This window comes from Arachis hypogaea, chromosome 14, assembly GCF_003086295.3.
Source record: "Arachis hypogaea cultivar Tifrunner chromosome 14, arahy.Tifrunner.gnm2.J5K5, whole genome shotgun sequence".
In the NCBI taxonomy this organism is placed as follows: Eukaryota; Viridiplantae; Streptophyta; class Magnoliopsida; order Fabales; family Fabaceae; genus Arachis; species Arachis hypogaea.
Genome location: NC_092049.1, coordinates 44,382,086 through 44,394,429, shown reverse-complemented (window position 1 = coordinate 44,394,429; position 12,344 = coordinate 44,382,086). Strand labels below are relative to the sequence as shown.

Sequence of the window (12,344 nt, the reverse complement as noted above, 5' to 3'; positions counted from 1 at the left end):
GAAGTAACTCCTTCATGTACTTGATGAATGCAGACATTTGTTGGATAGTCTTAATGAATGGTTTGTTCACAGGCAGAGATGCAAATAAGTCAAGAAATCTTGAGTATATTCTCCTCTCCATAGCTCCCTTGAGCAGTTGGGGAAAAGGTGCATAGAGTCTCAGCAACTCCTGTTTTGAAATTTCTGGTTCTTGGTAATCTTTTTCCACCTCCTCTACTGAGGTATCTTCAAGTTATTCTGACAGCTTGCTTGGCTTGTCCTCAGTCTCCTTATCACTTATAGTGACCATCTTGCAATCTTCCCATCTTACCTTCTTTGTTTCACCTCTCGGATTCTTCTCTGTGTCACTTGGGAATCCATCTGTGGGTTTGGAATTTGCTCAGAGAGATATCCTACTTGAGATTCCAACCTCTTGATTGTGTCTCCCTGGTTCTTGAAACTGGCTCACACTTCCTCCTTGAAGACCTTGTTGTCTTGAATCTCCTTGCTTAGGCCTTCAAGTAGATTCTCAATCCTTGAGATTCTTTCATCAAATGATGACAGGTTAGGCAGAGTAGGGTTATTCTGGCCTTGATATGAATGTGGGGAGTTGTTGTTATGGGGGTGTTGATATGGTCTAGATGTGAAGTGTTGGGTGGCTGCATTGTTTGGATTTGGGCGTCTTTGATCAAGGCTTTGGTCTTGTTGATTTCCCCACCCAAAGTTTGGGTGATTCCTCCATCCAGGGTTGTAGGTCTTGGAGTATGGATCATGGTTTTGCCTAAGTGAATTCCCAATGTAGTTGGCTTGCTCCTGACTACCCTCTGCTTCTTCATTCACTCCTTCTTGGGTTGTTGATGAAGTGGAGACTGCTGCTACTTGGTTCCTCTCCATCTTCTTGGTGAGGTCAGCCAGCTGCTGGGTAATGAGCTTGTTTTGGGCCAGCAGAGCATCTACATTGTTTAGCTCCATTACTCCTCTTGTGTTCCCTCTTTTGGAAGCATAGAAGTAGTCGTTCTCTGCTGCTGTTTCAATGACATCTATGGCTTCCTCAATAGTCTTCTTCTTGTTCAAAGATCCTCTGGATGAATGGTCTACGACCTTCTTTGACTCATAAGAGAGCCCTTCATAGAAAATGTGCAGCTGCACCCATTCATTGAACATATCTGGTGGGCACCTCCTTGTTAGGTCTTTAAACCTCTCCCATGCTTCATATAGAGTCTCACCATCTTGTTGCCTGAAAGTTTGGACTTCAACTCTCAGCCTATTGATTCGTTGAGGAGGGTAAAATCTTGCTAAGAATTTGTTCACCACGTCTTCCCAAGTTGTCAAGCTTTCCCTTGGGAAAGATTCCAGCCACTTGGCTGCCTTATCCTTGAGTGAGAATGGAAATAAGAGCAGTCTATAGGCGTCAGGATGAACACCATTAGATTTCACTGTGTCACATATTCTCAGGAAGGTGGTTAAATGTTGATTTGGGTCCTCTTGGATGATGAGCTGTGGCTTCAGTTCAAAATTGTTGGCATGGATGGTTGGCTTTTGAATGCTACTTCCACAGTTTCCTGGGTTTGGATTGATGTAAGAGCCTAAAACTCTTCTATCCTCCCCAGCATGATTTGCTCGACCTCCTCTGCCATGGTTGTGAGCCTCTTCTTCATGATGGTTTTCCATGTTTTCTTCCATGTTTGGTTCAAAGTATTCCTCAAAGTGTTCCTCCTCTTCTTCAGCACCAACTACACATTTTTCTCTTGCCTCCCTCCTTAGTCTAAGGAAGGTTCTCTCAGGTTCAGAATCAAAGGAAGTTGAAGCCCCGCTTCTTCTCCCTGTCATACAACCAACAAGTACAAGCAAAGAGAATAGGTGCAGAAAGTATATCTGTCAGAATTACTGTTAGTATGAGTGATGCAATATATCAAACAGTTAGTGGGTTATTGAGATGAATAGTAAATAACAAAGAAAAAGTAAGGGGGAAGGGAAGAAGTTATCTAAAACAGAAAGTAAATGACTCAAACAGAAATTTAAATCAAACAAAAATAAAATGCTCAATCTAGTTATCCTCCAATCTAATCATTGTTGATGCACAATCAATCCCCGGCAACGGCGCCATAAACTTGATGCCCGGAAAACTTGTCTCACAACAAATTCCCTTCGGCAAGTGTACCGAATTTGTCGTCAAGTAAAAACTCACAATAGAGTGAGGTCGAATCCCACAAGGATTGATTGATCAAGCAACTTTAATTAGAGAACTGTTCTAGTTGAGCGAATCCAGAATTTGAGTTGAGAATTGCAGAAAATAAAATGGCGGGAAGGTAATTGACAGGAAAGTAAATGCTAGAATTATAGATCTGAAAGTAAATGACGGAAGGTAAATTGCAGAATTGTAAATGGGAATAGGGGAATTGCTCATTAAAGTAAATAACAGAAATTAAAGAGAATGGGTAAGATCAGAAATGGGGAGTTCATTGGGCTTAGGAGATGTTGCATTCTCCGGATCAATTTCATTTTCATCTCTTCCTCAATCAATGCACTCATTGATCTCCTTGGCAATCTTAAGTGATTGAATTACAATTTCTTGTAATTCAATCTCTCAAATCTTGATCAATAGCCAATTCCTTAGTCAATTGCTCATGAGAAAAGATGAAGTATGGTCATTGATTATACCACATGCATTTCCCAAACCAAGTGTTGAGAGGATTATAGTCACATATCCATCCAAACCCAATTTGGTCCAGCATGAGAAAGTATTTCTAGCTTGATCTCTTCATTCCTCTTTCAAGGTTCAGAAGAGATCCAAGTATGAATAGCTTCTTTTTCAAGATAACTACTCAATTGGATGAAGATCGAAAGCTTTTAAGTAAAATCAAGAGAAAAGATAGAAGAAGAATAATGAAAACTAGTATTGATCTATCAAATTACAACAGAGCTCCCTAACCCAATGACAAGGGTTTAGTTGTTCATAGCTCTGAAAAATGAAAACAAAGATGGAGAATACATGATGAAAACTTAGAAGTGCAGAGAAAGTAAATACAGAGAGTAGTTCTATGCTAAGAGTCTCCCTATAATTTTCAACTCCCCTATAATATTTCAAAGCTACTCCTAATATACTACTCTTCTGTTCTTCTAGTTGATTCTTCAAGTCTTGGGCCTTTGGATCTTGAGTTTGAAGCAGTTCTCTTCTTCATTGGGCTTAGCTTTTACTTGCAGAGAGAAAGTGTGAAGTGGGCAGGGGCTTTGGCTCAGGAAGTTAGTGGTGTTAACGTTCAGTGAAAATATGGGTTCAAGAACGTTAGTGACAATCACCTTTTTCACTAACGTTCCTCACCAAAGTTAAAAGCCACGTTAACCTCAACGTTAGTGGCACAAACGTTGCCACTAACGTTTCCACTATGTCCTTCGCACACGTTATCGGGACTCAACTTTCCCAATAACGTTGAGAAGCCTCTCCCTTCCCTACGTTAGAGTCCACGTTAACTTAGTTAACGTGGCTCTTTTAACGTAGGCTTGCCATCCTTCGAGAACGTTAGTGACACTTACAATTGTCACTAACGTTCTAAATTGCCCCTATTTTTCACGTTAGAGTCCACGTTAACTAGGTTAACGTGGCTTCTAACGTGGCCTTGCTAGCCATCTCCAACGTTAGTGACAAAGTTGAGTGTCACTAACGTTGGCTCATCTTTCCCTTATCCACGTTAGCTTCCACGTTAACTAAGTTAACGTGGGAGTTAACGTGGCTCATGGTGGCATGTGTGGCTCCTTCCAACGTTAGTGACAATGTTGGGTGTCACTAACGTTGGCGATCACCTTCTTTCTTCACGTTAGCTTCCACGTTAACTAGGTTAACGTGGGAGTCAACGTGGCTCATTGGGGGGTTGTGTTCTTCCAACGTTAGTGACAATATTGGGTGTCACTAACGTTGTCGACCACTTTGTTCCTTCACGTTAGCTTCCACGTTAACTAGGTTAACGTGGGAGTTAACGTGGCTTAATGTGCTTTGGCCAACGTTAGTGACAATGTTGAGTGTCACTAACGTTGACTCCCCCCTTTCTTCTTAACGTTAGAGGCCACGTTAACTAAGTTAACGTGGACTCTAACGTGGCCACTCATGATCTTGGTCCAACGTTAGTAATAATGTTAAGTGTCACTAACGTTGGCTCCATTTCTTTACTTCAACGTTAGAGTTCACGTTAACTTAGTTAATGTGACTCTTATCGTGGGCAATGATGGCTTCAAGAGCGTTATTGGCAATCACTTTTCTCATTAACTTTGTAAGTTACTCCCATTCCACGTTAGTGTTAACGTTAGTGTAACTAACGTAGCCACTAATGTGGTTCCTTTTTGCTTCCTTTGTCCTGAAATCAAGCAATAACGTGCATCAAAGTTCTAGTCTAAGTCATGGGAAATGTAACATCCAATTTTGTCCTTAAATTCATGCAAAATCATCATGAAATCATATAAAGTGCACAATGTATGCTTGAATCAAGATGTAAGTGAATATCTACCCAAAACTAGCTTATTTCTTAAGGAAATGCATGAAACTACCCTAAAAACAGTAAAGGAAAGGTCAGTGAAACTGGCCAAAATGCCCTAGCATCAGTTCTTTACTTTAGCTCATCACTAACTCTAAGCAGAAAATAATAATGTCCTTAATTTGAATCCTTGGTTAGCTTAGACTAGTTAGAGTGCTCATGAATTAAGTGTCGGGAAATTGGGTTTGAAAACTTTTGGTTTGGAAATTGGGTATTGTATCTTTTTATGAAAATGTGAAAAGAATGTTGAGGATATGTTCATGCATTCAATACCTTAATCGAATGCATTGAGAAAAATAAAAGAAAAGAAGAAAAAAAGAAAAAAAAAAGAGAAAAAGAAAAGAAAAAGAGCAAATAATAAAAGGGGACAAAATGCCCCAAAGTAAATGGTGATAGCAATGCATATGAGTTGTACTCAAGTTCGGATGCATGAATATGTGGGAAACATGGTTAATGGATAGTTAGGTTTTGTATGTTTTACATGGACTGTCTTAGGTTAGGTGGAGAGTTTAGGTTAATTAAGGATTCAGATTTTAGTCCACTTGACCAAATACATTCCTACCTTGACCCTAACCCCATTACAACCCTTAAAAGACCTCTTGATATGTGTATTTGTGCATTAAATTTTTGTTGATTGGTAGAAGAAGAGCAAGTCTTAGAAAGCAAGGTTAGTAGAGAACTGAGAGAATCGAACCTTAAACACTTGAGTGAGTAGAATGTATACACTTCCGGTGAGGGTTCGATGCTCGATTCTTTGTTACCAGCTTTCATGAGCTTTCTTCCTGCAAGTTTATTTGTACTTTATTTTATGATTTGAATTAGTGGAATCCAGATCATATTTATTCTTGGAGAATTTCATTTACTTTTAACCAAGTAGGTAGAAACATTTTGCATTTAGTTCCATTCATATAAATAGGTTGCATTTCATAACTTCTACCATTCCTCTTCACTCTTTTGGTTCTCTTGAGCTTAGCATAAGTTCCTCATTTCATCAACTTACTATTCTCGCATTTTTCACTTTTATCTTATCTATGAATTTATAAATATTATCTTGCCGATCTATACTCTGAATTTGACTTTTCAAAATTCATCAGTCAAACAGATAGCTGATCTATACTCCGCATCCGACTTTTCAGAATTTATCAGTCAAACAGATAGTCGATCTATACTACGAATCCTACTATTCGAAAATTATCAGTCAAAAATATATCCGATCTTTAGTCTGAAACCGACTATTTAGAAATTATCATCAAACAGATAGTCGCTATCCAGTAAAATCGGCCTACTAGGCCTTTACTGAAATTGTAAGCATAAACCGATCTCCATCAAACTAATAGGACTTGACCAACCAAGAACTCAAACAGTCAAACTAAAACAAAGAAATTCTACCCACTATATCTTTGTCAAATACAACCATTAAATCACCGTTAAGGTGACACAAACAGTCATGCCACATGGTATATTTACCTGTACCAAAATAACCTGCTTTTGCTAAGAGCACTGATAAAACAAATTGGCTCAAAGCCACACTCACAATCAGGTAAAATTCACCTATCATACCTAGGTTAACAAAAAGCAACATAACCAAACTTTCTACTACTAGAAAATTAACACATGCAAACTAGCAATAAAATCGTATATCGAAATGACTTCTAGCATCACCGAAAGGATCGAAACCACATTCGTAGGCCGACAATTTTTCTGGATAGGTCCAACTATTGGAAGCAAAGGGAAAAGGAATACCGAGTGGGATCAAAGAAACTTGTAGATTTATCACTAAAGAGATACAAATAGGTGCAAATTCTGACATGACCACAACCCACTTAGGGACGAGAAGCAAAATAAATTGCCTTTCTTAAAACAACAGAAAAATAAAGTTACAAACATAAACAATCATAAGCTCACTCCAAGAGCAAAACAGTTTACCAACCCTGTTGTTAACTATTTTCATCCTCTTTCTTGGCGTCACCATCATCCTCGACCATCTCCCCGTCTATAATGATCTTCCTCAGATTTATTTTGGTGAAATCAACCTCTGGAGCTAAAAATTTTGCCTGAAGAGATGCATGTTTAAAACCCTCAATAAAGGAATCCAGCACCGCCGTCTCCTTACTCTTTTCCATCTCATTTAAGCTCGCCGTAACCTCAATTATCCGAGCACTTACACTGGATAGGTCGGCCTCCTTTTTCTTCACATTTTCTACTTCCTTCGTATAATTTTTCTTGGTCAGCTTCAGCTCTTTTTCAATCTCAGAGACCCTATTTTCAAGGTCAACAACCCTAGCATTCTTCTACTCTAACTCCTCTTTCAAACTGGGATCTGGCTTTGGAGCGGCCATTTTCTGATGTATTTTATCTCGGCTGCGCCCTAATGATGACAAGTCATCTTAGGCTAGTGTCACAAGCATTTTTCATTTCTTTTCATTAGGTTTCATGCACTTTCTTGAGCAATAAGTAATTGAATTAGAATTTCATGCATCCCTTGATTCAATTAAACATAGTTATTTATGTGCTTTTTCATAAGATTTTATTCAAATTTACTTGATTGTTATTAATGATGCAATCTCTTGTGAATTTAGCAAGGCTTTAATGTATGTGTTTGGTTGATGATAGGTGAAGAGAAGCAAGGAAGAAACAGAGAAAGATGCAGAGGAAGAGGAAGTAACGTTGGTGGCCAAGTTGGCTCACTAACGTTACCTCAAACGTTAGAGGAAAAGGCAATGTAAAGTTCTGCAAGGTTCTGGTGCCAACTTTAGAGGGAACGTTGGTAAGCCAACGTTACCTCCAACGTTTTTGATACAGTTTGCTTTCTGGAATTAAAAATATTGATTATGACGCTCATGCGTGGGTGATGCGCACGCGTTAGTAAGCCAATGTTGGAGGGAACGTTGCCAATCCAACGTTACCTCCAACGCTTGCGACAGTTCTTAAGTTTCTGGAATTGGAGAAATCAGCATCGACGCGCACGCATGGGCGACGCATAGGCGTGAGCATGGAAATTTGACATTCCACACGCACGCGTAGGTGACGCGCACGCGTGGGTAAGCCAACGTTGGAGGGAACGTTGCCAATCCAACGTTACCTCCAATGCTCGTGACAAGTTTTCGAAAACTGGAGTTGGAAAATTTGAAGTGACGCGTACGCGTGGACATGAACTTTCTTCCCAACCACGCGTATGCATGGGCGACGCGCATGCGTGGAATGGAAAAATTGACTCAACGTACGCGTAGGCGTTACCAGTCGAATGTTGGTGCCCCAACGTTGAGTCAAACATTGCTGAAAACACCCAGAATCCATTTTTCTTTAAGGGAATGTTTGACTCAACGTTTGCTTAAAAACGTTGACCCCAACGTTGATATCAGATCTATGCAATTGAGCACCCATGCAAATCTTGAACATTAATTGCCAAGCATCCCTCTTCAACATCACTAAGACCCACTCTAGCTTGCTTCAACAAAAGGCCAAAAGCCCAATCCAAAGACTTCAAGACTGAATACAGAAAGTGTATAAATAGCATTAAGTTTAAGTTAGTTGGAACGGGAGATTTAGAAGGCTAGGGAGTCAGGGACCCAAATTGGGAAACTCTGCATTCATTTTCTTTGTATTTTTCTCCTCTGCATTTCTCTGCAATTTTCTATTTTCTGGTTTTTACTTGAGCAATGATGAACAAAATCCCAAATTCATTAGGGGGAGGAGCTCTATTGTAATCATAATGAATCAATGAAATTCTTCTTCTTCTCAATCCGCTTGGGTAGCTATAGGATATCTTCTATTTTGATTGTGAATTATTCACTCTGGAAGGGGGTTTAATTCAACTGAATGCTTGTGTGAGCCTCGGAAGGGGAATCACTTGCATTAGAATTAGAGCTCTATCCTTCACAACTCTCTTAACCAACACCATTCGGGGAGGAATTGAGGTTTTGAGAGATTGTATGGCTTATGGATAAGAGAATGTGCTCTCACTCTTCTCATGACAATTAGATCAAGGAATTGGCAAGATTGATTGTAATTAGAGAGATTGGATTGCTAAGGAATTGGGATCCAATCAATTTCAATCCACCGTAGATCTACTCATATGATTGAAAATGGAGTTGAGGCCCATTTGATTCAAGATGGATTATGATATCTCCAATCCATGATGAATCACTTTCTTTGAATTTATTTAGTTTAAATCTCTCCGAATTCACTTCAATTTAAATTGTTTACTACTAATTTGACCCCCTGCACCCATTTCCCTTTATAATTCATGCAATTTACATTTCACTGCAATTTAGATTCTGCAATTTTGTTTTCTTGCACTCTAAGATTCAGTTATTTACATTTCTTGCAATTTAAGATTCAGCTCTTTTAGTTTCTTGCTCTTTAAGTTTCAACAATTTACTTTTCTTGTCATTTAAGTTTCAGCTAATTTACTTTCAGCACTTTAATTTCTTGCAATTTACTTTCTGTTGATCAAATTTCACTCAATTCATCAATATTCACTTAACTAGATTCATCACCCAACTAAAATTGTTTGATCCATCAATCCTTGTGCAATCGACCTCACTCTGGTGAGTTTTACTACTTGATGCGACCCGGTATACTTGCCGGTTAGTTTGTGCGAATTCAATTTTTTGCCATCATGTTTTTGGCACTGTTGTAGGGGATTGATTTAGATTGACAATGATTAAGTAGGTGATAATCTAGATTAAGAATTTTTCTTTGTTTTTGTTAAGCTCACTAACTGTTCGAGATTTCGTTTCTGCTAACTGTAACTTCACTCTAGCAATAGAGTGTTATGCTTTTGTTTTTTAGTTTGTTTGTGTTGTATGCCAGGAGGAAGAAGAGGTGCATCCACCTCCTTTGATTCTGAACCACAAAGAACCTTCTTGAGGCTAAGAAGAGTGGCAAGAGGAAAAGGAGTTATTGGGGAAGAAGAATCAGAAGAGGGAGATCAAGAGATAGAGGATAATCTCCCTAATCCACCAGAGGAGGTGGCCAATGATAATGGCCAACCTCCAAGGAGAGTTCTAGCCTCTTACACCATCCCCAACCCAAGAAACTGTGGGAGCAGTATACTCACTCCAAATGTCCATGCCAATAACTTTGAGTTGAAGCCTCAACTTATCACTTTGGTGCAGAACAATTGCTCTTATAGAGGGGGTCCTCTTGAAGATCCAAATCAACACTTATCTGTCTTTCTGAGGATATGTAAAATAGTCAAGACAAATGGTGTGCATCCAGATATCTACATGTTGTTGTTATTTCCATTCTCTTTGAGGGATAAGGCATCTCAATGGCTGGAGACATTCCCCAAAGAAAGCATCAATAACTGCGATGATTTGGTGAGCAAATTCCTAGCTAAATTTTACCCACCTTAGAGAATTATCAGGCTGAAAACAGAAGTACAAACTTTCACTCAAATGGATGGAGAATCACTTTATGAGGCATGAGAGAGGTACAAATCCTTGATCAGAAAATGCCCACCTGACATGTTTAGTGAGTGGGTCAGACTTCAGAACTTCTATGAGGGCTTAACTCTAAAGGCTCAAGAGGCTTTGGATTACTCTGCAAGAGGCTCACAACAGCTAATAAAAATAGCCGAAGAAGTCCAAATCTCATAGATACTATTGCAAACAACTGATACTTCTAATCTCGTCAAAGGCAACACCAACCAACTCCAACTCCAAAGAAGGGTGTATTGGAGCTTGAAGGTGAAGACACTATCTTGGCATAGACAAATTAATGCACCAACAAATCCAACAGCAAATGGAGATGATGGTAAAGAGAATAGATGGTCTTTAACTAGCTGTAGTTAGCACTGCAAACCAACCACCAGTTGTGTGGGGACAAAATAAAGAAAGCTATGAAGAGCAGCAGCCTGAATAAGTTCAGTATATGCACAACCAAGGATCTAGACAGAATGAGTTCCATGGGGACACTTACAACTCCTTTTAGAGGAACCACCCCAATCTGAAGTGGGGAGAAAATCAAAACTCATGGCAAAGAAATTCTAACCCAAGAAACTCCCACAACACAAACCACCAAAACCATCAACCAACTAACCAAAATCCCTATAGAAAACTACAAAGCAACTACTCCACATCCACCTATCATCCACCCAATAACTCATCAACTAAACCAAAATAACTTCCACCAACCACCAATATCCCACACTCAACCACAACCACCTCAAGAATCCCAAAAATCTCCAACTTGGAGATAATGATGGAGAAATTAGCAAAGAATCAAGAATTGGCCAACAAGAACTAAGAAGCTTCCATGAGGAACCTGGAAAGACAAATTGGGCAGTTATCCAAGCAGACAGCAGAAAGGCAAATCAATGCCTTCCCAAGTGATACCATTCCAAATCCCAAAGAAGAATGCAAAGCAATCCAGCTAAGGAGTGGAAAGACTGTGGAGAATGACATAGGTGCTAGCAAGGAACCAACAGAGGCAGAGAAGAGTGATCAGGAAAATTTCAAGAAGAAAGAGGAACCACAAACATTAAAAAAAGGAAAGCAAGTCATGGAAGAACAACCACAAGAGCGGAAAAAGGAGGTGAAGCCTTATATCCCTCCTCTGCCATACCCTCAAAGGATGCATAGAGAGCTCAAAGACCAGCAATTTCCCAAGTTCCTAGAGATTTTCAAGAAGCTGGAAATCAACCTCCCACTGGCTGAGGCATTGGAGCAAATGCCACTGTATGCGAAATTCTTCAAGGAGCTCATCAACAAGAAGAGAAGTTGGAAACAAAAAGAGACTGTGATCTTAACTCAAGAGTGTAGTGCAGTGATTCATAAAGGCCTACCACCAAAACTCAAGGATCCTAGGAGTTTCTTTATATCGTGTACCATTGGCAGCATGCCAATTGATAAGGCCTTATGTGATTTAGGCTCAAGCATCAATCTGTTGCCACTGTCTATGATGAGAAGGCTATCTATAGAGGAAGTGAAGCCTACAAGAATGTCATTGCAACTAGCTGATAAGTCTCTCATCATACCCAATGGAGTGGTAGAAAATCTCCTAGTCAAGGTGGGAAAGTTCATATTTCCAGCAGATTTTGTGATCCTGGATTTAGATGAAGAAGGAAGCGATTCTATCATATTGGGAAGATCTTTCCTAGCCACAGTAAGAGCCATCATTGATGTAGAGAAAGAAGAAATTATCTTGAGGGCACACGAAAAGAAAATAATCCTCAATGTCTTTAAAGAGATGCAATATCCTGTTGAAAGGAAAGACTACATGAGGATTGAAGAGGATGACTTAAATTGGAAGGAGAAGCCAAAGGAACCATCTCTAGAGCTTACAAATCCACTCTTGGAAAAGAAACTTGAGCCTGAAGAAAAGTTGAAGGATCATGAGAACGAGAGAGTTGAAGAAGAATTGCAAACATAGTTTTCAGAAGTGATAACTAAGAAGAAGGCCCCTGACATAAAGCTTGCTGCCAAGAAAGGAGAATCCTCAAGGAAAGGGAAGAAGAACAAGAAAAAGGTTCGTAAAAGGGTAGAAAAACAAGAGAATTCCAACTGAAGGGTTCTCAGAGGGAGACAAAGTGAAGTTGATCTACCAAAAGTTAGAAACATCTCCACATTCTAATAAGTATTACATGGTCAACGGAATAGTCTCACTGGAGCATGCGGAAATTGTCCATTAAAACACAGGAAGAAGGCTTACAGTGAGAGGGGACAAGCTGAGACATTATGACCATCAGCCACCCTAACAGAATGAAGGACGTCAAGCTAATGATGATAAAGAAGTGCTTGTTGGGAGCCAACCCAACCAGAGGTAACTCTCTTTTCATAGTTTTCAATAAAAAGTCAAGATTTCCCTGTATTGCTAGAAGTTAAGTTTGGTGTT

General features: G+C 39.5%; 1 protein-coding gene and 1 non-coding gene across 2 annotated transcripts; both read left to right on the top strand.

The window, feature by feature from the left end:
• The first annotated feature begins 1,138 nt into the window (after positions 1-1,138).
• Positions 1,139-1,245, top strand: LOC112746122 (small nucleolar RNA R71). Its single transcript, XR_003174020.1, has one exon. It is a non-coding gene; the product is annotated as a small nucleolar RNA R71 (small nucleolar RNA).
• Positions 1,246-11,012: 9,767 nt separating this feature from the next.
• Positions 11,013-11,882, top strand: LOC112742561 (uncharacterized). The gene is made up of 2 exons (XM_025791805.1): positions 11,013-11,615; positions 11,700-11,882. Exons 1-2 carry the CDS (start codon positions 11,013-11,015, stop codon positions 11,880-11,882), a joined length of 786 nt encoding a protein of 261 aa, XP_025647590.1.
• The last annotated feature ends 462 nt before the right edge of the window (positions 11,883-12,344 follow it).